The sequence below is a fragment of the Fimicolochytrium jonesii genome (assembly GCF_025526975.1).
Source record: "Fimicolochytrium jonesii strain JEL569 chromosome Unknown EV422scaffold_14, whole genome shotgun sequence".
NCBI classification, from domain to species: Eukaryota; Fungi; Chytridiomycota; class Chytridiomycetes; order Spizellomycetales; family Powellomycetaceae; genus Fimicolochytrium; species Fimicolochytrium jonesii.
In genome coordinates, this window is record NW_026515681.1 from 131,334 (window position 1) to 156,666 (window position 25,333).

The 25,333-nt window shown below is 55.7% G+C and overlaps 7 protein-coding genes across 7 annotated transcripts; 4 read left to right on the forward strand and 3 right to left on the reverse strand.

The window, feature by feature from the left end:
- Positions 1–3,886: 3,886 nt before the first annotated feature.
- EV422DRAFT_620509 (Rec8 like protein-domain-containing protein) lies at positions 3,887–6,774 on the forward strand. The gene is made up of 4 exons (XM_053074101.1): positions 3,887–4,268; positions 4,344–5,353; positions 5,452–5,695; positions 5,792–6,774. The coding sequence occupies exons 1-4, from the start codon at positions 4,145–4,147 to the stop codon at positions 6,373–6,375; spliced, it is 1,962 nt and encodes a 653-aa protein (XP_052924881.1). The 5' UTR covers positions 3,887–4,144; the 3' UTR covers positions 6,376–6,774.
- A 62-nt stretch (positions 6,775–6,836) lies between these two features.
- On the forward strand, positions 6,837–9,561 carry EV422DRAFT_578899 (uncharacterized protein; the record flags this gene model as incomplete). The annotated part of the gene is made up of 9 exons (XM_053073302.1): positions 6,837–6,948; positions 7,015–7,489; positions 7,755–8,046; positions 8,114–8,197; positions 8,275–8,364; positions 8,440–8,537; positions 8,624–9,041; positions 9,117–9,326; positions 9,397–9,561. Exons 1-9 carry the CDS (start codon positions 6,918–6,920, stop codon positions 9,559–9,561), a joined length of 1,863 nt encoding a protein of 620 aa, XP_052924882.1. The 5' UTR covers positions 6,837–6,917.
- Positions 9,562–10,377: 816 nt separating this feature from the next.
- On the reverse strand, positions 10,378–11,834 carry EV422DRAFT_531639 (uncharacterized protein). The gene is made up of 4 exons (XM_053070476.1): positions 11,812–11,834; positions 11,646–11,712; positions 10,733–11,564; positions 10,378–10,638 (listed from the first exon to the last, which is right to left on the reverse strand). The coding sequence occupies exons 3-4, from the start codon at positions 11,459–11,461 to the stop codon at positions 10,630–10,632; spliced, it is 738 nt and encodes a 245-aa protein (XP_052924883.1). The 5' UTR covers positions 11,462–11,564; positions 11,646–11,712; positions 11,812–11,834; the 3' UTR covers positions 10,378–10,629.
- Positions 11,684–13,293, forward strand: EV422DRAFT_587894 (RJL family GTPase). Its single transcript, XM_053073481.1, has 6 exons — positions 11,684–11,712; positions 11,812–12,079; positions 12,151–12,223; positions 12,307–12,379; positions 12,445–12,718; positions 12,788–13,293. Exons 2-6 carry the CDS (start codon positions 12,021–12,023, stop codon positions 12,894–12,896), a joined length of 588 nt encoding a protein of 195 aa, XP_052924884.1. The 5' UTR covers positions 11,684–11,712; positions 11,812–12,020; the 3' UTR covers positions 12,897–13,293.
- Positions 13,294–14,231: 938 nt separating this feature from the next.
- EV422DRAFT_506845 (uncharacterized protein) lies at positions 14,232–18,676 on the reverse strand (the record flags this gene model as incomplete). Its single annotated transcript, XM_053068602.1, has 5 exons — positions 14,232–14,341; positions 14,425–14,628; positions 14,755–15,045; positions 15,126–15,210; positions 15,293–18,676. 5 exons carry the CDS (start codon positions 18,674–18,676, stop codon positions 14,232–14,234), a joined length of 4,074 nt encoding a protein of 1,357 aa, XP_052924885.1.
- A 699-nt stretch (positions 18,677–19,375) lies between these two features.
- On the forward strand, positions 19,376–21,138 carry EV422DRAFT_79243 (uncharacterized protein). The gene is made up of 2 exons (XM_053074399.1): positions 19,376–19,706; positions 19,774–21,138. The coding sequence occupies exons 1-2, from the start codon at positions 19,413–19,415 to the stop codon at positions 21,010–21,012; spliced, it is 1,533 nt and encodes a 510-aa protein (XP_052924886.1). The 5' UTR covers positions 19,376–19,412; the 3' UTR covers positions 21,013–21,138.
- Positions 21,139–21,264: 126 nt separating this feature from the next.
- On the reverse strand, positions 21,265–24,119 carry EV422DRAFT_506847 (uncharacterized protein; the record flags this gene model as incomplete). Its single annotated transcript, XM_053068603.1, has 9 exons — positions 21,265–21,605; positions 21,692–21,794; positions 21,872–22,051; positions 22,108–22,374; positions 22,682–22,991; positions 23,051–23,249; positions 23,321–23,490; positions 23,720–23,970; positions 24,060–24,119. The coding sequence occupies 9 exons, from the start codon at positions 24,117–24,119 to the stop codon at positions 21,265–21,267; spliced, it is 1,881 nt and encodes a 626-aa protein (XP_052924887.1).
- Between the last annotated feature and the right edge of the window lie 1,214 nt (positions 24,120–25,333).

Sequence of the window (25,333 nt, forward strand, 5' to 3'; positions counted from 1 at the left end):
ATTGCGGGGAGACGAGGGACTCCTCGCTCGGCTTGGCGTCGCTCGGCCGCCAGGCTTCTCATTGCTAGAAAATTGAACGAGTGCTGGGAATGTCCCTGCGCAGCCCATGGATGAAATATTGTGGGGCTTTGGGCTCTGAAGAACACCACGCGAATCCGTACAGCGATTCTCCGAATTCCGGAATTTGTGGCCCCGGCCTTGCGAAGTCCGAGAGACATTCTGGAACAAAGCACCGGTGAAAGCTTGCGCGACGGGCAGAAGTTCCGGGCTGGATAGAAACCCGGGGATGGTGGCCGCCGGAAACCCCATCTTTGGAGGAATACTGTTGAAGATTATCTATCTGGCCTGCGAGCGGAATAATACCTGCAGAGTATTGCCGTTAGTTTCTGCCACACATACCGCACAAACCAACGACGCGGAGCCGCAGATCCACGGATGCGAAGGTTATTTTCGGTTCACAGTATTAGGGTGGCATCCAACCTGTCGAGATTGACGTGCCATAGATATCGACGCCGGACATTATGGTCGGACGGGCGTTGCGGGAAGCAAGCTCTGATAGCAACGGATCAGACATTAAGTAGTTGCGGTTCCTCACACGCTCAGTTCAGCACGCTTACTGAATGAAAGTATGCTTCCTGGACATACGTAGGACGCGGGCACTACGACGGAGGCAGAGCATTCAACCCTGTGGCATGGCTTGATGATGGCTCACCGCAGTGCACCAGCCGCATCGCACCCGCGATTCGTGAACGAGAGACTCGTCGGAGTCTCCGTTCGTATAGCCATCAACCCGCAAAGACGTTTCGCGGCTGGATGCTGCGAGGCCAGGTTTGTTTCCTTTGCCACACCCAACTTCGGATGGCTTTTCCCTTCTGAACGCCGTGCGACCAACTGAATCAGCGGATATGGGACGAACGTACAGGATGGATGCACAATGAGTTGGTCTTGCAGGGACATTCGCGTGAGGCAGTTGGCATGGCTTGCAGCACCGGGCATGGGTACCAAACTCACGGTGTTGCAAGCCGTGTCATCTGCGCTAAGGGGAGATACGGGCTGGAAAGCCTTGATGGTCGCTGTTATGGAGGGGAGCGCTGGATTTCCGCGGGTGCCTTTCCCACGACCACCGACCTGCCCGCGGGAGTTGATACATGTGAGTGGGTTTGGGCGGAAGCGGAGTAGTAGGCCCAGGAAGCGGGGCCGGATGTGGCGGCCTTTCTGTTGGAACTCGTCAAGTTGGAGGTTTCAACTCCGAGGATACCTTCGAACTCTCAGACCCCTGTCGCGTGGCGGATCGATAGCCGGATTGTCAGTAATATCGTGCAGGCTATGACGGCCGTTTCTACAACTCGGAGAGAGGATCCATGCACCGCAATTACACACAACCTGGTGCCGCATCTATCGCATGTTCTGTCCTTGATCCGGAGGCAATGGCGAAGGCCTCGGAGGCAGCCAAAAATTAGAGAGAGGAACAAGGAAAGAGAGGAGAAGCTGTCGTGCCTGCAACCGGGTGATCCGGAGCGTGATGTCCTCCGCCCCATCAGCACCAACGAGGATCTCCACGAGAATACGAACGCTTCGATGAGTTTCTTTTCGCTGAAAACCAGATCACTACGACGGTTGATGTTTCGTTTCGGGTCATTCCCTGGCGCAATCAAGCAGTTCTTGATTTCGTTGGTCGAGTCGAGTCCCTGGAAAGTTTAGCGGATTTGCCAAAAATCTCTGCCGAGGCCGCTCTATTGTATCCTTCAGTTAACCATAGTCTGTCCGCAGATGGGTGTTACCACCCGAAAGCAGGCAGCTGTAGCCGAGGATGCGTTTACAACTTTACACCCAAACGGCTCAAGCAGTGCGAGAAAGACGATTTTTGGGGATTGTCTCGTCAGGTTTGAAGTCATTTCTTCGCGTTACGTCAGCGGTAACGCGTTGCGCGTTCTTCCCTTCTGAAAGAAGATCAGGACACCATAGTAGGCGCAGAAACGCCCGCAGATTCACGCCTTTTCCTCACTCCACAGGAGCCCTTGGGCATTGCGAGATTGCCAAGTCCCAAACTGACTCCGAACTGACTCCCAACAGCACGGGGAGACCTCCCTAGCCATCACACGCCCCTCTTGAGTGTGCCTAATGGCCTCTCTGGGCTGGACTAGACGTGGTACACAACCATCAACACCTTCCAGGGTGACGTCTGCACCAGCCAATCCAGTTAATTCCCACCACCTCCTCTATCCTCCACCACTCATCTAGATTCAGCAACACCGCCAACCCTGCCACAGGTGAACACCTGTTCCCTCCTGTTCCCTCTCGCCCTCGGGGGAAGCCCTTGACCGTAGAGGAAAATAATATGGTTGTCTGAATGGCGAGATTCCTTTACCTTCATGCAGAAGACATGGGGGATGAATAGCAGAACTTTTACAATAGGCAACATTTTGCAATGCTTTCTTTTTTACTGAATAGACAGATTGTTGGAACCGGACTTGACACTCTTACTTTGTTATGATTGTCTGGCTGGTTGACAAAAAGAACCTTGTAGAAAAAGAAGTCGGCGCTGGAAAATGCCGTCAACCAGTTTCTTGGCTCCTATGTCCACGCCCGTCCAGTCGCGCTAACTATGCTGTCTCGATCTATAATACGCGTGATGGGAGTGGGGAACTACTTGGACGCAGTGCTGTTCGCATTGCTTGGAGATATCTAGGGGCAACAAGGCACGAGGCGTCAATCCGGTCCTTGGTATGAAGCGCAACTGACACTGGTCGGGTCAGAAGGGGACCAGCACATGAGCGGCTTCGAGGTCTGATGGGCTAAACGAATAACAGAATAGCATCGGAAAACAAGTTGGAACTCAACGGACGGGTTTGATCACGGATCCTGAGCATCATCATATGAGTTTGAGAACGGAAAATGCCAACCTGTTATGTGCGGTTGCCCGATTCGCAGCTTTGACGGAGCACTGCACGGAAGTAAAGACTCCGTCAGTCTTAGGAGGATGCCGTCGTCAGTTCCGAGTATAAGGAGAGCAGGTGTCCAGAGAGCCCTTTGAGTCTCCAATTATACTACATTTACAACAACAACTCGTCCTCGAAATGTACACGGACTCCAAGTCACTACCGACATTACACGCTCTGCGTCGTGCCCCTCGCCGCCTCGTTCGCTTCGGTCATTGAAGTCGGAGATCGGCGAAATAGACAAAGAGGTGCCGCCTTCCTGGAAGGCAAAGAAGCAACGCTGGGGGTCACTATCCGGTTCCACCGTCTCCAATCTCAAGATTCCTGCCGGCGGCTGTGCCAATTTCTCAGAACACGGGTCCGGACGGGATAGCATCTGCCATCGTCAACCGTGGAGGGATCGAAAGGATGAAGAGAAAGATAAAAAAGAAGTAAATAAGCTTATTCAATCAATGAGACGTGGAAACTCCCAATAACGCATCCTAAATCAGGGATTATTTTGGTAGCACATCTCGAATGGTGGTAGGTTGCGAGATTTTTAGAGAAATAAGCTATAGATAAGCGTTTCATAAGGAAAAGAAAATATGAAAGACGCTCTCTTGAGTTTGAGTAAATTGTGGGCCTCATTCCTTGACAACGAGAAGGCAAGAATAGGTCGGAGATAAGTTGTGCGTAACGAAGAGGCTCTTCATTTTGGAAATCAACGGTAGCTCGATACCTCAGATAGTGCTTTGGTGGAGCGGCCACGCCCTCACACCACCCACCTATTCCGAGTTTAGACATACTATCCTCAGAGATCCCATCATAGACAAATGGTACTGCTGCATTCACTTGCGCTGCTGCAAACACCATATAAGAAGCGTTGTCCGAATGGGGTCGCGACGGTGTGCGTTACGCGTTTGAAGCGGGGGAACCTCGCTAATGGAGTGCACAGCCACCTCACACCCCGAGAGACCTCGTCCGTCTCGCTCCGTCCTGGTGCTTTTCCCCATCCCCGTTCCCAGAACTGCCGCCGATACTCCACTGGAGGAACAACTGCTCTCAAGACAGCTCTTCGCCGCACGTTAACCGTCTTCTCGGGCACCCGCTCTCTTCGCTCATCTCTGTCGTTTCCCGGTGACGGCGGGGCAAACGGAAACGGCACACTTTCTCACCTTCGAGGTTTCGCGTCACACTTCCCGTAATCTCTGGTCGGCTGGGAAACAATGTTCTACACAGACGTCCTTCTGTCAAAGAAGGGTCCGCTGGCCAAGATTTGGCTGGCTGCCCATATGGAACGCAAGTTGAGCAAGACACAATTCCTGCAGGCCAACCTCCCGGCGTCTATCGGTAAGCACCGCCCGCCGCAGAGCTTAACCTTTTGGCTGCGTTTCTCACGCTAATACTCTCCCGCTTCTCTATCAGATACTATCATCCAGACAGGGGAGGAACCGATGGCTTTGCGTCTATCTGGTCAGCTCCTACTCGGAGTAACACGTATCTATTCTCGCAAAGCACGATATCTCTTGGAGGACTGCAATGAAGCCTTCGTGAAGATTCGCCTGGCGTTCAAGCCGGGCATGGTCGACATGGCTGGCGATCACGCTGTTGCAAACGTCAATGCAATCACATTGAACGATGCGATGACGGATTACGGAATGCTGCTGCCGGAACCTTCGTTCGATCTGAACATGTTCATGCAACCCAACGCTCAAACCGGCACATCACAGTCCATGTCACGTACGCAGGACATCACGCTTGCAGAGCCTAGCCAAACGTCATTCCGCGCAGCGCACGAGGAGCTGCAGGATATGTTTGGCATTGATCTGTCTACCTCCCACGTGGACCCGAACGCAGCGGACGATGGCTGGAATCTAGATCTGGGGTTCGGCGAGCCTGAGAGGCCGGCAGGTGCGACTATGCCATCCATCTCGGACGCCTCTATGCCCATGTCCAGCAGCAACTTCGACGAATCGCTGGAGGTTGAGCGTGGTCGTGATGCGGTTGCCGAGCGCCCGTTCTCGCCGCGACGCGATAGCATCTCACTTGACCAGTCCTACACTAAGGACCCGTCGGCGATGGACATTCCTGAGCCATCATTCGATTTGGCGGCGGCTGGCGATTTGTTGGGTGGAGGTGGGCCCATGCAGATGGATCTTGATACGGCGCTCCTTGACGACCAGCTGCCATTCCCGGATGTTGAGCTCCCTGAAGTTCATCAGTCGGCGGCGGGAGCGACCGATGATGTCACGAACAGTTTGCAAATCGAGACGATTGCGCCTGTGGACTTGAATGAGGAGCAGGACGAGAATGCCATTGCAAAGTCAAAGAAGGCGCAAGCGAAGAAGCGAAAGCTGATCATTGACTCGCAGACGGAGATTCCTTCGGAACTCATTCAGCAACAGCTTCGTGACACTTCTGACATTCTCGGAGTGGTATGTACTGAATACATTTACTCGGCGCTTTTCACTGCGATATTCGCTCGCTTTCTTTTTGGCTAGTCCCACTCACTTTCTTGCCCGCGCACTTACAGGAACGCTATGTGCCCAACTCACGCAAGATGCAGCAACTCCTCGACATTCGCAAACAGGGTGCCTCGTACTTTATCGCTCGCGCCACGTTTGACTACATGCCCGCGGAACTCCACATGCTGTTCCGCAACAAATGGAGGGACTTCACTGCGCCGGAGTTCTCGGCGGATGCGGAGTCCCCGGCGAAGAAGCGCAGGGCATTGAAGGATGTTAGCGAGAAGGAGAATGTGGCTGGTTTGCTCAATGGTGAGTTACGCAGTTTACGCTGAAATGTTATGGACCAGCCTGGGTTTCCTCAAATCAGCAGAGTTGAATTTATGAATTTCTGTTCCACCTTCAAAGAAACATCAGCGTTTAACGATCAAAACCAAGAAGAATACCAGTTCGGCAATCTTGACCTTCCCGACATTTCTGCCGCGCCCATGGACCCAACCCTTTCGCTCGGCGGCGGGGGCATGGACTCCTCCACCATCGCAACAGGCAACACCTTCCCCAGCGCCGCACTCCAACCCGAAGAAGAAGAAATCGAGGGCGAACCCTCCAACAAGCGTCGCAAAACCGCTCCCTCCTCCCCCTCCGCCTCCACCACCTTCCTCCCCGACGACCTCACAAACACGCTCACCTCCCTCGTCGACGAATCCCTCATCGCCCCCGACGAAGACGACACCGCCAACAACCCACAAGGCTTCAGCCGTAGCACAGTCGCGACCGTGCGAGACATCCAGTCCCGTGTCCCCCGCAACGAGGCAGGGACGACGACGCTGAGTTATAATGCGATAACTGCTGGTGCCGGGAGGACGGAGGCTGCGCGGCTGTTTTTTGAGCTGTTGGTGTTGGGGACGAGGGATATGGTGGGCGTTAGGCAGGAGAGGGCCTATGGGGATGTGGAGGTTAGGGCGAAGGAGGCGTTGTGGGGGGCTGTTTAGTGGAGGGGTGTTGGCACTGGAGAGTGAGGAAGGAGAAGAAAGGAGGGAAAGCAAGGGAAATGGATGCTGGGATGGGGTGGGATGGGTTTATGTCAACAGTGGGAGCTGGAAGAGCAACTATCGACATGTTTACGATTCCCCTGTGTCTGTCTACGGACACAGGATTTCGAGCCGGAAAGATGTTTCGCGCAGGAATTGGAAGCTTATCAACGTTATCACCCACACGAAGAATCATGCCGGCACAACAACTCATGGACGTTAATGGAGGCGTTCAAATGTTCTACCTCACGTAGTAGGCAAAATCAAATAGCTTAAGCGGTGTTGCTTTCAACTTTCTTGTTTTGTTTTATGTACTATAATGAACATTTGGAAAAATACATATGGATTTTGAAGCTTGAAGATGCGGGGATGTGTCGTTGAGGCGAGCGGAGTGGGGAAGGGGGACGGCTGACGCGGCTTTCGGACAACGCGTCCGCGGCATTGCGCGCAGGTGTGAGCGGAACGGAGAACGACCAACTCCGCCCACGGTGCACCACCCAACCATGACCGTCGACCAAGAAGACCTCTCGGAAAGTATGTATAACATGCCCCACCTCCCCCATCCCCTCCCGTCTGGCACCTAACAACCCTCATCCCCAGCCGGCGAATACACCGGCACCTTCACAACCGACTTCCACGATGCCTGCCGCCGCCACAACTGCACCCCGCTCAAACTCCTCAAAATCACGAACCCACTACCCCCGCTGCCGGTTCCCGTAACCCCGCGGCCCCGGTCCGCGGCCGTCGCTAGCGAGGCTACCCATAATGCCGACACCGGGAATGATCCTACAGTGTCTAGTGAAGTGGTGGACGAGGCAAACGATACGCCGGGGGAGAGGGACTCTACAACGCAACCACAGCAGCAGCAACAGCTGAAAGAAGATGACGTGAGAAGGAGAGAGATGAACTATATCTCGCGGTACCAATACACGCCGACGATTTTGATGGAGACGGGTGAGGGTGAGGAGGAGGAGGAGCTGCAGAGGGTGGAGATTAGGGGGTGGAAGGTTAGAGTGGAGATTGTGGAGGTGTTGGCAAGTGTTGTGCCTGCGAGTGGGACGATAAGCCAGTTGGTGTGAGTTTCTGTTGTCCTCAGTGATTGGGAATCAAGATTGAGCGGTTTGGTTTGCGACGGTCGCCTGACCGCGAGCGAAGCGAGCAGTAAATGTGAGCGGCAGCGAACGATCGTGTTCTTTACGCGAGCGGAGCGATGGGGAGCGTAGCGAGGCCCTGTCTTCAACTGCTGTGTACGATAGCGGACAGTCGTTTTTATTGTTTTCTGTGAGCGGTGCTTAAACATAAAGAAATCGCGCCTCTAACCACACTTCATCGCATCACAGGCTCTGGAACTGCGGCCTCACCGCCCAGCACATCCCCCCTCTCAGCACCCCCTCGCTGCTCACGACCCTACGGAGCCTCACCCTCGACCAAAACCCACTTATTCCCGACGTTCATTTCGCCGACCTCATTTCGGAGGACTCGCAGATACGGTACCTCTCCCTGCGATCCAACAATATTGGGGACCCGGGCGCGAAGGCGATGGCGGAGATGCTGAAGGGGAATCGCGCGCTTGTGTCGTTGAATTTGTGGGATAATCGGGTTGGCGCGGAGGGGGCGGAGGCGTTGGCGGAGGTGCGTTTGAGCGTTGTGGTTGTCATTGGGGTTGGCGCCTGCTGATTGGGCGGTTTTGGGTTCGCAGGCGTTAAAAGTCAATCAGGTGCTGGCTTCCCTATCGCTTGGATCCAATCGTGTTGGTGATGATGGGGCTGTGGCGATTGCCAAGGTATGTCTTCCTCGCGGCAGGAACGGGACCTACTTGAGCTGTCTGTCTGTCTGTGCTGAAGATACCACCATCCCCAGGCACTCTCAAACATTCTCCTACCACACGACGAAATCGCACTACGCCGTAAAGCCATGGAACTCGACAAACAGCGCAAGGAACAGGAAGAGGTATGAGAAGTCATACCCTTGAGCTACTGACATGAAGAAACACTCAGTGCTCATTTGTTATATGTATCGCTTTAGGATCCGATAGTCAAGAAACAAAAAGGAGGACGCGCGTTGAACAGCGGCGGAGCGAACGGCGCGACGGGGCGGAATAGTTCTGCGAAGATGGGGAATAGGTAAACGCCTACTTTTGTGGACACTCACATTCACATCACCATCACAGAAAAAAGCAACGTCCCCCTAACCCCCCTTGCACCCCCAGAATAACGAGCTCCGAAAACATCATCAACAACCCCCCGAAAAAGGACGCCGCAGCCCCCGACACCAAATCCAAGACAAAAGGCAAAGCTACCACCACAACCACGAAAGCCCCCTCCGACGCCACCGCAACCCCACCCGCCGCCGCCCCAGCCAAGGCCGCCACAACTGCCACCACAACAGTAACAACCAAGAAAGGCCCCGTAGCCGCCGTAACGGCGTCGGAACCTGCCCCGCCGGCTTCCGCCTCGGGACCGAAGAAGGGCGCGGCGGCTGCGACGACGACGGTGCCGTCTGCGTCTGTGCCGCCGCCTGTGGAGGAGAAAACGCCGGCGAAGGGCGCGAAGGGCGGGAAAAGTGCTGTGGCGGCGAAGGCGGGAAAGAAGGGCAAAACCGAAGAAGTCAAAGAAGAACTAGAGGAGGTACGCAAACAAAAACATAAAATCATCATGGAATTTCCTTCTTATTGACTGCTCCTCCAATTTTTTATGTTGAAGGTCATTCAGGACCCCCCCGCGCCCCTGGACCCCATGTTCGAGCACGCCGGCAACTGGTACGTCTCCGGCAACCGCACCCTCAACATCCTCAACCTGTACGCCAACCACATCTCATCCGACGGCCTCAAAGCACTATCCGACGCTGTGGCGGATCAGGAAGCGACGAGCGAGCATGGCGAGGGGGGTGGGATTTTTAGGATCAATTTGGCGGTATGTGGAGTTTCAACATGGTGTGGTTTATTGGTGTCTCGATGGTAGTTGTTGATTTCTGTTTTTGTAGGCGAACGCGTTTGATATGGCTTCGCCGACTTACGTTCAGCTTATGGCCCTGCTAGCAGCGCGGAACCCGTACGCTGCGCAGGAGGATGGGGAGGGTGGAACGCTGGGGGAAGGGGGTGGAGATGGGGAGGCGATGGAGGTGGAGGCGGAGGATGGGGGGGTGTGATGTGGGTGTGGTGATGGGTGATATTTATGAGGTTTTTCTTTTGGAGATTGGATGTAGTTTTGGGATGATGAATGGTTTCGGAAAAGGCTTTGGAATACCCACGGACTTTTTTCTGGAGGTTTGGAAAACTGGGCCGGTATGGTCGCGTTGCTCCCACCTCTTTGAACTGTCGGGTTTTCCTTCCGAGCGTCCGTATATGCGCCATCTCGTGATTCGATATGAACACAGGGCGGGCCGACAGTGCGATGCTGACCGTTCATACTGTACATGTAAAAGGAAAGTAGGTCCAAACATCCTGCGAAATTTGACGGGTTTCGACAGCGCGCATACTATGAAATCACACAGAGCCCTACTTACATCCTCCTCTCATCAAATCTTCAAGAACCATCCTCCCGGGGGATAGATTCTCCTATAATCACACATTCCTCTTTCTACTCAGTCCCCGCCTCGGCCGTTTCGGCAGGCATCCTCTGATCCGTTGAGTTCCTTCCACCAAATCGAAAAAAGCTGCGGAAGTTTAGAGGGCGCAAAGACGCCCCACTCCAACTTTCGTCCTATTTTCCAAATCATAGCGACGTTGTGGCTATCATCTACGACGGCGCGAACCGGATGGCCGCACCTATCCGAGTTCCGCCTGGCGCAGAACTCTTCAACGGCAATGACCTGCTGGCATTTGCATGCGAGCCAGACTACCAGGAAATACCGGTCGGCCCGGCAGCCTGGGCTCAGCACTTGATTTGGAGACTCCGCTTTCGGACTTGACCCTTGAAGCCCGAACCCATAAACTCACCCACACCCTCACCCACCCAACATCCACCCAACACCCACTCCCCATCCTCAACAAACAAGCACAATGGCGAAAGGAAAAGCCAAAGTAGTAAGTACTCGAAGCGGAATGGCAGAGGTGGCGAAGATGCCATCGAGTCCTGTTCCTTTGTATGTCACTTCCGAGTCATGGCTGCGCGCATAAGCGTGGCGTAGTGGTCGACTTGGACCCCTCGCTTATCGCCGACCCAGATGCAATCAGCGGATATCCGTCATTGTCTGAGACCCAGCAAGAGGGCGTATTTACACCGAGTATGTACAATGTGCAGTCTCCCACTCCGTTGCGCTTCGTCACAATTGCGTGGTAAAACTGAGGACTAAATCGGTTCATTTTCGACATCTTCAGAGCATACCTAGCAACCACGCTCTCTCTCTCGCCGTACCGGGACGGGCGTTCCCTGGTATTCTTATTCGCAAGACAATCGAAACCGGTGGCATTGAAACCCAGCGAGGGGGACCGTGCATTTCTATCGGGTCCGCCCAAGTACTCCAAGTTAGACAAGCTCAAGGAAGGATGTTCTGTAATCCCGATGAGGGAGGCGGCGGCAAGCCTGCTGACCGCCGGCGCCGTCTTCGTGACCCGGGGGGACGGACTCTTGGCCGTCAGCACGCCTGCCGCCGCCCCCTTCATCGGGGTCGCGGCAGGTTTGGCTTGGAAGGATACCGTCTCGTCTGTTGTTCTTACCATCAGCACCACTACCACTATCACCACGACCTTCGACGAGACGGCAACATTAGCCGCATACCATGCATTCACGGCCGAGGAGGGTCTGCGGTTCCTGCGCGATTCGTTGGCGTCAGAACGCTTCGCGTTGGCGAAGATGGACCACGAATTCAGAATGGAGCTGTTGAAGCCTCGCTGTCGTTCCCCAAAATGTAGATCTTTGTAATAGCTATAGACCTCGTTTGGAACCCTTAATACACGCAAGTCGTTCTGTGATGAATCGCTGTGGGCTCGAAAACTATTGTAGCCTCGAGGCGAATTTGGCCTCCATATCTCCTTGCTTGAGCGCATGAGAGTTTTGTCTTTGATCTTCATTGCACTTCGAAGAAAGAACGAGAGCAATGATTGCATAGGCAGAGTAGCGGTTGCTGATGTTTGCGACCCCCGTTATATGACCCTTTCCGGGAGGCACATATACTGTACAGCACGGCCTTTGGCTACAGGGCCTTACTCTGGGACATATGGATTGCCTGGTGAGCAGGGAACGGGGGTGACTAGAAATGGGTAACTCGTGCTAAATGTGGGTAGCTCACCTCCAGAACAAGACTTTTTTACAGCCAAAGTGAACCATTTGATTAACAAACCTAACCCCTTTGCCTTCGGTGAGTCGGCCTTACCCGGCCTCCTACAATCAGGGTCTACCCGCTCCGCTCGGCAGCTGTCTAACTAGTCTAACCCTAACCCGAGTTACTCACATTTAGCACGAGTTACCCACTTCTAGTCAATCCCGCAGGGAACACTCCCAAAAACGCGTCGTCAACGCGTAGATTTTGGAAGAGGGGGAGGTTTCCATCAGATTCATACGGCAGGCTTCTGAAGATACATACATGGCAGGCATTTCGTATACGTAGCTAGAAAGAGAGAGCGAGACCGCAGAAGGCAGCCGACCCCTCGCACACTTCGGGAAAACATGGACAGGCAGCCCGGCCACCTGAGCTCGCCCGTGAAAACAAAAAGCGATGCTCGACGGTAACTATATCACACCGTCGCACTATACCAGAATGATACTTCCAGCTTACAGATGGGATGTGCTTATACAGAATCAAGATCCTGAGCATGGGCGATGCCGGCGTGGGCAAGAGTTGTTTGATCAAGAGGTACTGCGAAGGAAGGGTACGATAAACAGGCCCCGGGATGCGATGTATTGGGGAATCTTCGCGCTGCTGATTTTCGGATCATGGCCCCCGCTCTTTTAGTTCATTCCAGAGTACGTGTCGACAATAGGCATAGACTACGGCGTCAAAGCAATCACAAAGTCCAAAGAAGAAGGTATGGTTTGAAAATCCCTCAAATGAAGACATCAACTCCCCTAAACGGTCGAACCGCCATCCCAGTAAAGGTCAATTTTTGGGACATCGGCGGCGCCCCTTTCTACCACGACATCCGCACCGAGTTCTACAAGGACACCGACGGCGTGCTCGTTGTGTTCTCCGTCACCGACGCATCCTCGTTCGACGCCATCCCGCGCTGGATGGAGGAGTTGAAGACGTATGGGAATGCGCAAGGAGTTACGGGCGTGCTGGTGGGGAATAAGTGTGATGGGGATGAGGGGGAAAGGGTGGTGGAGGTAAACAGGGCGAGGGAGGTGGCGAAGGGGTTGGGGTTGACGTGAGTTGTGCGGATGGTGGTTGGCCGGATGTGTAATACCAGGAAGTGCTAACGCCTTTGCATCCATAGATACTTTGAAACATCGGCAATGGCAGGCCATGCGGTGCAGGAGATGTTTGACTACCTGTTTGATTGCGTTCTGGGCAAGCTGAAATCTACGGCCGCTTCCTCGGCGTAATCTGGGGTATTGCAACATCTTCCTATCATTTTATCCGAAACGCATGCCTCATCTTCATCACCGTCAATCAAACGGTCATTTTCATGCAATCATCGATGTTCCAACCCCAATGCGTCATAATCACTTGATCTGCCTAGTAAGCGTAAGGCCGTGTTCAGGAATGTGCGCATCTGCCTATGTACCCGCTTTCACTTGATAGGAGGCAATGATGTCGTCTTCAAGATGGCCTGACAGACGGCCTCCAACACGCGTCTCCAATCTGCTTACAGAACGCGTTTTGGACTCTGTTTCCGCCCCTTTCCTAACATCTCGCCCACGTTTCCACCCATCTCAGCCACGTTTCCACCAATCTTGGCCAGTTTTCTTTTGCAGGCCTGTCGCGGGCCATGGTGGCCTGGCTCTGCCACGTTTTCAAGACGCAACCAAATCTCGCAACTTTTGCTCGCCTGAGGTCTATAAAAGAAGGGCCTGCGACGGCTTCCCTTGCTCACTTTTTCTTCACCAAACCTCGCCTCGCCTTCCTCATCTTGCCACGGTCATCTTTGAACTTCCCTGTTTCGCCTTCAACACTTCTACTATCTGGTCAAGTCTCTTCATCTTATCCATCCTTTGCCAACTTACCCTCCACCCTCCTTCCCCATCTCTTCACAAGGTCACGCCGTCGGGGGCACAAGCGATGTTAAAAACACCACTTCGGCTCCCGCTCATGGCCAGCGGTCGTGAGCTCGCCAACTCGACTTCGGCTCCCGTTTTCCAGCAACGGTCGTGAGCTCGCCATCCAACTTCGACTCGGCTCCCGCTTATCGCCAGCGGTCGTGAGCTCGCCAACTCACTTATGTAGGCATTCTATATATGCAGGTCGCCGGAAAGGGCTCGCTCCACTGTCTGCGCGGAGATTGTATCTCTGCACGTTGTACATATACTATCCTTGACCCACCATGGAGATGTTGGTCCTTGATGATAACGTCGCCAAAGGGACCGTACGGATGTGGCAACTCATCATCCCGCCCATTTTCATTCGGGCCCGGCTGCTCATCGTATACTCATCCAGTAGCGCTTTTCACTAGCTTGTACTCCGTATTCATCCACTACCATGTTGCATCTATGTCCGCGCTGTCGAAACCTGTCGTTTTCCTGCCATTCGCACGGATATTGGGGATACCAGAAACTGAGAAGGTCAATGCGTTTGTACGATTCGACTTATTCATCCCAACCAAAGAACATAACTCAAATGTCTAGATTCTACATATTCGCGGGCATGATGAATGAGTCCATATCGGGCCTTTTGCATCTCGGGTGGCTTAATCTCACGTTCCGGGTGGGCGGACAAGGCCCCTACTTCCCAAACGCCTTAAACATCCCCGCAACCTTCCCCTCCTCGCGCTTCAGTGTAACCCCCGTGACATACACCGCGCCCGCTGCCGCTTTGCCTTTCCCGATATTCGCTAGGAAATCCGAAGAGAGCAAATAAGTACGACCGGGTCAGTGTACCACCATTGGGCGATGGTGCATACACGTAAAAACTTACATCTCAGCACAGCCAAAGCCGCATCCACGGGATCCGCGCCGTCCACGGCCAACGCGACGGGTTCAGCGACATACTGGTTGCGCACGAGCACCTGCTGCAGGCGGGGTGTGAAGTCCTGGTTGTTGAGGATGAGGATGTTGGAGAGTCGGGAGAAGTCTTGGGTGGCCAGGGTGTTGGAGACGCTGAATTCGTTGAATTGGACGGCTAGGGGGGGACACATAGGGGTGGTTAGTTTGCGTGTGATCGTCACAAGAAGTCCGGGGAAAATAATCGCAAAACACCTACTTTTAACCTCACAAGGCTTACTAACGGCCTCCCAAACCGGCTTACAATACTTCTCGACAACCTTCGCCGCGTCCTTCTCATGTTTATCCACGAGCACCAGCACGCCCTTCGTGATTGCGCCTGGTTCCGCGCCGCCGTACACCGTCCCCATGATGGCCTCGCTCCATGCGGCGGCTTTGGTTTTTTCTGTGAAGGTGAAGGTTATCTTCTTGAGCTTGGAGCCCGGTTTGGAGCCCTTGCGCGGTGTACAGGCGTGGAGGACGACGTCAGAGCCGGATGCGACGGCGGAGAGGATGCGGCGGAGTTCCAGGGGAAAGAAGTGTTTGTGTTGTTTGTCTGTGAAGGGTTGGGAAGATGGAAGTGGTTGTTAGGATTGGGGGGTGGAGTTTATTTGTATGACCGATGTACGGACTTACTTTTCCCTGCTTCCAGGCAATGGAGCTCGATGCCCACGACTTTCAACTCCAGCTTAGCGTTCTTCCAGGTGACCATGGCGTTGAACTGCATGTACAAACAATCCAAAGCTCAATAACTACCCAAATTGATACACATCGTCAAATTCAACCACACCCATGGACCATACCTCCGGGTTCCCGGGGACAACAACCACACTCGACCGTCCCGCATCCACCCCTCCCGCCCTCGCCTTCGCCCCACCACCCCACATCGACGCCAAAGACGACACGCTCTTGAACGCCGCTGCAGCAGGCGCGAGGGACTGCATCGACTGCTTCGGCGTTTCAGGTACATGCATCGGTGGGCGTTCCAGGGATCCTTCGCTGGACCCGATGGCGGCGGCCGCGCCTTGGTCGCTGAAACTCTGGCGAGTGCTTGCGCTCGTGTTCGCGTGTATGGCGGTAGGCGCGGGCTCGTCGCCGGCGCGGGAGACGGGTTGGACCCCTTTAATGGCTTGGATGTCCATGGCGTTGAGGAAGCGGCTGGCGTTGGGTGGGAGATGCACAGCCGGGACTGCGGCGGGTGTGTCGGCCGGGGTTACGATAACGGCAACAGGCTCGGTGGGTGCCGCTGACGGTGATGCTGCATTGGCCTTGGGTTCACGTTCACGCTCGCGTTCCGCTTCAGCCTCGCGCTCGGCTTTGCGGCGGCGTCGCTCTTCGTCGCGCTCGCGGTCCCGTCGTTCAGCTTCTTCTTCGGCGTCCTTTCGAGCTTTTTCGGTGGCTGTGGCTTCTTCTGCTTTTCGAGCTGCAGCTGCAGAGGCGGCTTCTCGCTCCTTCGCGGCTTGCTGCTCCGCTTCCTCCCTCCGGCGCACTTCTTCCTGCTCTTCAACCTGCTTCTTCCGAGCCCGCTCCTTTTCCTCATCTTCCCTCTTCTTTTCCTCCGCTTTCTTGGCGGCAGCAGCAGCAGCCTCCTGCTCAACGCGCTCCCTTTCCTTCTCCCGCAGTGCTTCCTCCTCCGCAGCCCGCCTCGCATCCTCTTTCTCCAACCGCTCAGCCTCCGCCTTCATCTTTGCCTGGCGCACCGCCTCAACCTTCACCCGCTCCTCCTCCTCCTTCTTTGCCCGATCCCTCTCCTCCCGCTCAGCCACTTCCTTCGCGACCCGTTCCCGATCCTCACGTTCCTTTGATTCCCTCGCTTGAACTTCAGCAGCAGCTATCCTCCGCTCAGCTTCCAAGCGTTCCTCCTCGGCTTTCCGATCCCGGATCTCAGACTCGCGACGTTCGTGGTCTTGAGACTCGAGACGTAGTTGTTCCTGCCGACACCGTTCGGCTTCACGAACTTCCTGCTCGTGCCGTTGGCGTTCCTGTCGTTCAGTTTCAGCCCTCGCAGTAGCAGCAGCAGCAGCAGCAGCAACCCGCTCCTCCTCCGCACGGCGAGTCTGCTCAGCCACGGCTTTCTCAGCTTCAGCAGCAGCACGCTTCTCCCGTTCGGCCATCTCAGCCGCCTCCTTCTCCTTCTCCATACGCTCACATTCAGCCTCCTCTTGCTTCCGTCTCGCCTCTTCCGCTGCCGTGAGTTCCGTGGTAGGTCCACCGGGCGAAACCCCCTGATCGCGAGCGGGGGAAGAAGCGACCTGCGGGCTCGTAGGTGACGTAGGGCCTGCATCCCCACCTTCCTTTGCCCTCTGCTCCCTCCTCAATCTCCGCATCTCATCGCGTTCCCGATCTCTCCGTTCTTGCTCGTCCAATGCTTCGGTGGATGTCTTTGCCGCGGCGGAGTCAGCGAGCGGGGTGGTATCACTGGATTCAATCGCGTCCGTAGCAGACACATCTGCTTTGACTTCGTTTTCCTCGATAGCATCCGCGTGCTTCGTTTGCTTTTCCTCAACAGCATCCCCACGCGCCTCGGTGCTCCTCGACGCCCGCCTCGCCAACGACGCATGGAATCCCAGTTTGTCAATGGACAGTGAGCTCCGTTTCTCCCCTTTCTCACCCTTCTTCTTCCCCTTTTCTTCCGCCTTCGCCCTCTTCGCCTCCTCCTTCTCCCTCCTATGCACCTCCTTCTCCCGCTCCTTCTCGTCCCTCTCGACCTTCTTCCTCTCCCGCTTCTCCTCCTCACTCTCCTTCAACGAGTCGCGGCTCTTCTTGAAGAAGGACGCGACGGTGTGTTTTGTGGAGGATAGGACGTTGCTGCTGCGTTTGGAGAGGACGGAGGGGGTCAGGGATTTGATGCTGCCCGTGGGGGAGCGCCGGTGGAATCCGAGGTCGGCGAGGCTGTCGCCGCCGTGGAGGGCGTCGGGTTCGTCGGGGTCGGTGGTCGAGAGGTGGGGGTGGGTTATGGGCTCTGGAATGGCTGGAGATGCCACGTCGTCGTCGTTGACCGTGATGGCGGGGTTTGAGATAGGGTGTTGCGCGATAGTGGCGGATCCGGGGCTCACGGCGGCCGCATGCAGAGTCGATTCAGCCATCGCAGCCCTGCCAAGAGAAGGAGAAGTGACATTGACATTCGGGACCGGCTCGCTAGCCTTCCGCACAACATGATCAGCCTCACTGTCCCTCGCCGGTTTCAGCCTAATCGGGGACGCGACGGGGATCACTTCGCCCGCGCCGCCTTTGACAGTCGCATGCCCGACTGCCCTCTGCTCGCTAGCCTTCAAATCAGCTTCCGCTGCTTTCTCCAATTCCAGCTGTTGCGTTTGCTCGGCGACAGTGCTTTCTTGTCGGCCCCAGGCAGAGTAGAGCCGCTCTTTCTCTTGTTGGAGCCATTCGTCGTCTTCTTCGCTGTCTGAGGCCAGTTGGTCTGCGGAATCCGTCACAGCGATGGATTCAGTTGATGCGGCTATTGGAGGCGCGATTTGTTTGACTGGTGATGGCGGAGCAGCGGTAATGTGTGTAGATGGACTGACGACTGGAGATACTGGCAACGCCACCTGGGATGGTGTTTGGGCTTTGTTGGGCAATGGGATGGCCGCGTTGGTGACAGATTTGGCTATTAGTGGCGCATGGTCTCTGGGTGTTGTTACAGTATCAGGCTGTGTGGCGATGTTCAACGTCGGTTCTCTGATCGCGGGCGCAGATATCATCGGGGTAGCGATCCTCGCATTGTCCTTAATCGGTGACATGCTTGAAGGACTTTGGGCCGACACGCCAATCTGCTCTTCCTTCAAAGCCGGCATAACATTCTTCTTCACCCTCTTCCTCTTCGGCACCGGCTTCAAGTACCTCAACACATAATCATTCGTCAGCTCCCGTTCCCGTTTCCGCCACTCCTCCGTCGATTTTCTCGCCGTCTGCACTACAATCGGCGGGAACACCTCACACGCGTTGCGCCAGGTCCCGTAGCGCACCGTGCGGGGGAACGTCGGCGGGAGGGCCTTGTGCTTGCTGGGATTGTACACGGGTCGGTCGGTTGGGGCCGCCATGCGTGGTTTGGCGAGCGGGGGGATGGGAGGAATGTACTTCATGTTGATGATGTCGATGCCCCAGTCGGTTAGAATGATGGTGCGGTCGTCGGCGGTTTCTGCGTCTGAGGGGTTCCGCGGTTTCTGCTGGATATGAAAAACCCACATCAGCTTCTCCAACTCCGATATATCACATATCCAGCGACCGTACTCACGCCAGAAAGATCGGTATTCGAACTCGTCGGACTCTTCTCCCTATACCCGCTCCCGCTGCCAAACGACGCGGGACTCGCCGCCAAAGTTTTCCGCATCTGCTTGGCCAACGGGTCGTTCCCCCTCCGTCTCCGCCCCGACGCGCCTTCCTCTCGAAGCAGAAGCTCGGTGATGGGGTCGTTGTAGATGGCGCGGGGGATGACATCGTGTTCGTAGTCAGTCTCGCGTGGTGGGACCTGAAGTCAGGGGATGGAGTAAGTGAAGCTCGTCATTATGGAAGGCGCTCAAGTATGGACGGCCCGAGCTTCATCCCCCAACTTTTATCCAAATTCACATACATCAGCCCGCTCCGTATAGGTCCCTATCCTCGGCGGGACCTTCGCGCTGAACTTGAAAGGCCCAATGCGGCCGGAGATGACTGTCATAGCCCAGTCCGCGGGCGGCGTGGTGATTTGTGCCATTCCTCGTCGTCAACCCGTCGCAAGCAAGAACGATTACAACACGGGTCTGGTTGAAGGAATGGGGAGTCCACCTGCGAGAGCATGACTGTGCGGTGCCCCATGGGTGGCAACTGCGGTAGGGGGGGAGCGCCAGCAGTGCGCCGGTGGGGTTAAGATTGCGTCTATTCCGTTTTGGAAGATGGCGGAGGAGCGCTTCTGCAACTGGCGTCTGTTCCCACCGACCCAAAGCAATGTCCTCCAGCAACCCACCCTCGCATCCCACCGACAGCACCCAGGACAGCACCACCACCAACGACACTCAGCCCAACCTTGCATCCCAAGCAGCAGCCCTCCACCGCCGAGCACAATGGCTTCTCGCCCGCATCGACACGAAGCTGTCCACCTCCCCCAACCCTCCGGCCAAAACCCGGCGCCGGGCCCAAAATAAGAACGGCAATGTCACCTCCCATTCCCCGGACGAAACAATCGAAGGACTGACAAAGTTCCGGGCCTTAGCCAAGGCTGAGGAGCGGTTCCTTTCCAAGGTGCGTTTACATGTATCGAAATTCTCTTCATCACCCCACCCACTAACATTGTAATTCCACTGAACAGCTTGTCGAAACCCCGTCAACCATCCGCCCCGCACATGTCTCGTGCTCCAACATTCCCTACCTGACCGCCATCCTGCACCTTATCACCACCGAATGCGGGGTCACGCATGTCTTCCGGAATGTGCCTTATCGGGGGGGAAGAGCGGGGAAGAAGGAGGAGACCGCCCGCGTGGATGTGGTGGCTGATTGGGGGCGGAGGTGGATTAAGGTTAAGGCGTCGGCGAGGGTGGAGGGGGAGGTTGGCGGGGAGGATGAGGAGGACGAAGACACTGACGATGGGGATGCGGGCGATGGGGATAGTGAGGACGATGAGGATGCCCGCTCAGAGGAAGAGACCGAAACGGCGCCGTCACTGTACACCCAAGTCCGCAGCCTCATCCGTGCGCGCGCGCAGCACTTGGTCCATTACGAGCCCCCGACCGTCGTGATGAAGTTCGTAGGGGTGGGCGAGGTCGACGAGCGGATTGTTGCCGCGTTGAGTGATATGGGCGCTGTCGTCGAGGTGGTTCCTGATCCGCCGGATGCAGATCTCTGGGAAGGGGATTCCATCCCATCAGTCACGAAATCTACCCAACACCCCCACATCCTCCCAACCCTAAACCTCGACGTCACAACCCTCATCGCCCTCACAACGGACCTGGTTCACACTCCCGCCATCCCCTTACCCGCCCTCGACATCGCCCCCTTGCAACTCCAAGCACACCAAGAACTCCACACCCCCGTCCTCCCGTACCTCCTCGCACTCTTCGAAAACCGCAAGCTGCTAACGACACGGACGGCGCTACGGAAGTTTGTGGATATCGTCAAGGTCATGGCGGGCTCGTGCGAGACCAAGAGGGCGAGGGGGTTGATTGCGCCTGGAAGTTTCGCAGATGACATCATGGCCGAGCTGGGCCCATCAGGAACACATCCACCAGACCGCGTCACATCTCTTCCGCAGGTGGAAGTGATCCCCGACACACCGTCCCCGCGCTTCCCCCTCCCCACCGAAACCAACACCCGGCTAACGCAACAACATATAGCGGTATTCGGCACCGGTGACGCCCTCCGCGCGACGACGGTGACTGCGAACGCGTGGGTTGAGCGCGCGTTGGGGCAGGTGGGTGTGGGTGGGTTGAGTGTGGTTGTGATTGAGCCGAGGAGTTTGGTTGAGGTTAGAGTTGCAAAGTACATAGAGCGTAGGGGGTCCAAATCTGAAGATGCGGGTGGGGACGCGGACCAGGCTGTTGTGGCCGGGTGATGGGTGCGGGGATCTCGGGTGGCGTATTGTAACGGAGGGGAGGTGTAGATAGGGGCTGTAACGTAGACGTTGTTCAAGCAACTCTGATGAGCGTCGTGATTCTTTCACAATGTATATTACAAGCTGGGCATTGGAGGTTATGAGCGGCTTTCCAAAATGGTACAAACGAGATGAGGGGGAGCCTTTTGTTGGGAGAAAATGTCTTAAAAGACGGGGCAATGCAACGTTGACGGGGGGCGGGTGAGGCTTCGTTTACGGACCTCGCGGGTCGGGATACGCAGGGTTACTCGGCGGTGGGCGTGCATTTCCAACGGCCCCGACCCCCGACCCCGGCCCCACCAGCCTCGCGTCCTCGACCCCCAACGGCTCAAAATCATCCTCCGGCAGATTATTATACTGCTGTCTCGCCAGCGGCGCATTCGCTGCGGTCGATGATGCGCCGCCGTCTTTGGGCTGGAAGGCCTGGTAGAGTTCCTTGAACTTTTTTTTGGCGGTTTCGCCGAGTGCTGTTGCGCCGGCTACGACTTTTTCTTTTGTTTCGCGGAAGGTGGGGCCGGGGTCGGAATCGGCTGCCTGTTGTTGACGTTGCATGGCTATTATTGAAAGAGGGATGCCTCATCAGCCGTCCAATTCACACATCGCCCTCCATACCGAGACGTATACACGATCTAATACATACCCTGAACCTGCTCCCTCTCCTCCTGCTCCAACCGCCTCGCCAGCTCCTCATCTTGCTCCTGTTGCGCCAACGACCTCGCGAGCGCTTCATCATCATGCACATTCTAGAAAATCACATCCCGCATCAGTTCTCCCCAAATACATGATCCGCACCCCGACGTAATGATTTAAGGTGACTTACGATATTCCCCCCTGCTGCACCCGCCCCAGGCACGCCATACAACGCGTCCGTGGCGGTATTGGAGGCCGGGTTCTGCATCTCCAACAACGCGTTAATGGTCTGCTCGACGTTGTTGCCGTTGGCGGCCAGCACGGCGTCGAGGACTTCCGCGTCTGTGTCGGGGAAGATTGCGCGGAGTTCCTGTGGAGGGGGTTGAGACGGGTTGGTGGGAAGTTGGGGATGCAAGGAAACCTTACCTCCATTTTTGGGACTGGTGGCGGGATATGAAATATGGGGGGGCGTTGGAGCGAGTTGGACTTTGTGGGTTCTGCGGGATAATAAGGAGGGTTGCGTTTGCTGCTCGTCGTCGTCGCCGTCGCCGTCGTCCCGTTGAGGGGTGAGTTCTGGGGGAGTTGTGAGCGCCAAGCCCCGTCCGGTCTTCCCCTCCTGCAGCCGGCGCGACGCGTCCGACGGAACACTTCGGTTTCTCGTGGCTTTCCGTCTGCTCCCGCTACACACAGATACTGTACGTGAACACGCAGCACATAGGGGCAACGTGAGGCACTTCCATTCCTGTATATATAGCTCCGGTATGTGTGCGAATGCTCGTTCAAGTCACTTCAGGCGAACAGCAACACTGATCGACCCCCCCTCCACTCCTTTTCAGTTATAGCACTACAAGTTGCCATCATCGGCGATGCCTCCGGCAGAGGTACAATGATGTGGATGGCAGATAACCACCACGGAAAATGGGATGGGGTGAAATCTAGACTACCGGTTACGGGAGAATGCGTCTGGTCTGCGGCCATCGCCAAACACCACCGAACGCACAATCGAGAGGAAATTCTTGGTGCTTAGGACATCCCGATTGTGCATTTTCATCCGTAGTCGTAGTGGTCGTGGTCGTCTTCCAGGAATCTCAAATGGCGTCCAGTCTTGGTTGATACATTCGGGGTTGGGGCAACCCACCAATCCATGGACGTATTCCATTCTTCCCGTTCTAGCTTGCCACGGCCGAGGTGATAGCCGTCGTCGGATGTTTTTCTTCACACGACCTTGGCAGTTGGGGCACACGGACGACGTTCGATACTCATCTAGCAAGTAACATGGAATGCTGTTTCTTGCAAAGAGTGTGCGGAATCTAAATGCCATGATGAGTTAGCATATTATAGTACATAAAAAACGATGATGGTCACTCACCCCTTGGTCTTTGATGACTCCTGAAAGCGCATCGTTTTCCCAGCATCGCTCCAATCACCCAAGATGACCGAAAAATGCTTTCCATACCGGCGTCGCATGTTCTTAATGAGCTTGCTCTCAGACTTTTGCCGCAGTGAGAACGCCTTGAATCTGCGAGCGACGTGAATCTCATCCCGGTAAAACTCATCCAGGGCGGGATCTGGGATATGGATGGATGTGAGCCAATGTATTACTAAATTTGAAGATCAAAATTGAAGTAGAACATCATACCCGCATGTACGTGATCCACAATGAACGCTGAGAACGCCTCGATGTTCATGCTCTTGTGCGACGGAATATGTGATTCCATCTCAGCGATGCCGGCATTGATCTTTCGCTCTCTCATGTCTCTTTGAAAGTACCGAGACTTTGTCTCGACCGCCCGTTGATTGGATGTGTATCTGATATGGGGTGGTGCATTGTGAGGACGCTGCAACGGAATGTCGCCGCAACGGGGATGGCGGAGACGGGGGGCTGGCGGGCGGAGACGGGGGGCTGGCGGGCGGAGACGGGGGGCTGGCGGGCGGAGACGGGGGGCTGGCGGGCGGAGACGGGGGGCTGGGGGCGGAGACGGGGGGGGGGGGGGGGGTAGCGGGGACAGCAGGGCAGTAGTGATCAACTGAAACGTACCTAAATGGCCGCTCCTTCTTGATGTCTGGACAGAACAAGAGGTCACGCTTGCCCGGATCAATGCTGACGATGTTTGGAGCCTCCCTTAGTTTGGCGATGTGGTGCTCAAAATACAGCTGTTTGACTTCTTCCCGCATTTGGGCCTTGCTGCGCTTCCGGGCCCGATACCCATACTTGAGCCCTGGCTTCTTGAAGTGGATGGTAATGGAATACCCGTTTGTGCTGATTGACCCATCGAACTTGAGACCAAGCTTCTTTCAATGTTTGAAGACCTTGTCCTATAATCCGTCATTCAGCAACGTAATCTGATTGAAATAAGCACATAAGGATAGAGACTTACATTCACGTTGATAAACTGCCCCCACAGCTCCCGCTTGCGTTCATCAGTGAGTTTTCCCATGGGACGTCTGCTGACATCCAGGATATGAGTACTTAGGATCAGCGTGTCAATCCGAACACACGACTGGATTCGAGATTTGCGCAGTGGGATAGCGGAAAACAGCCGCATTCCACGGCGCTCATAAAGGCGTGAGAGCTCACAATAGGCACCTGTGATGAGGCGAGGTAGGTGCGGACCATGATTAGACAAAACAGGAAGCGGGGGGGGGGGGGGGGTTCCGCTTCCTGTCGGCCAGGGGGGGGACCACGTCGGCCCGGGTCCCGGCGCGCAGCCATTCGGCCAGGTCGGTGTACCAAGCAAGGCACGCGCTTGCGTCGCTTCGCAGCCACGCACAAGCTGGAGGGGGCGGGGGGGGGGGTTGGGGGGATTCGCTTCCTGTCGGCCGGGGGGGGGGACCACGTCGGCCGGGGTCCCCGCGCGCAGCCTTCCGGCCAGTTCGGCGTACCAAGCAAGGCCCTTGCTCGTGTCGCTTCGCAGCCACGCACAAGCTGGAGGGGGGGGGGAGGGGGGGATAATTATACAGGCAGCAACTCACCTAAATATGGCATTGCGTCCACCGCAAGGCTGTACGCAAGGGGCTCATCCTGGGGAGGAAACAGAGCCCATAACTTGTCAAGGAGAGTCCGCTCAAGTCGTGTGAGGCCGGCAAACTCCTCTTCCATTGGGTACTCTTCAAATGTTGCGTACTTTGTGAATTGACGGACACGACAATAATAGTGTCGCTGCTGCGCTCTCCGGAGATGCCGTTTGACTTCCTTCAAACCAAGCCTTTCATTGACGTAGCGCAGAAACATTTGCATGAAATGCTCGTGTACGTTAACTTTGAGGTTTGTGAGGATGCGGTTATGGACGACGCGTCCATACCATGCGCTTACCTCATGACAGCATCCCAACAGTCAGTCAATGTCAATTCCCTGTCAAAACCTGACATCTGCCAAACCTCGCAGCCGCACGCAGCCGCGCTACCCCACACCTGCCACTGCCTTCATTTCTCCACGCAGCTGCACGTAGCCACACCTCCCAACACTCGGCGCTTACAAACCCTTCTCCATACTTCCCCACGTACCCGCCCACAGCCTCAGCGTAGCCACCCCATCCCCAGTCTTCTGTTTCTATGCTTCCCCACCCTTGGCGCTTCTCTTGGCTTCCCTCTCATTCCGTACCCTCCTGCTTCCCCACGCTTCCCCAGCCTTCCCAGAAAAACATAAATAGCC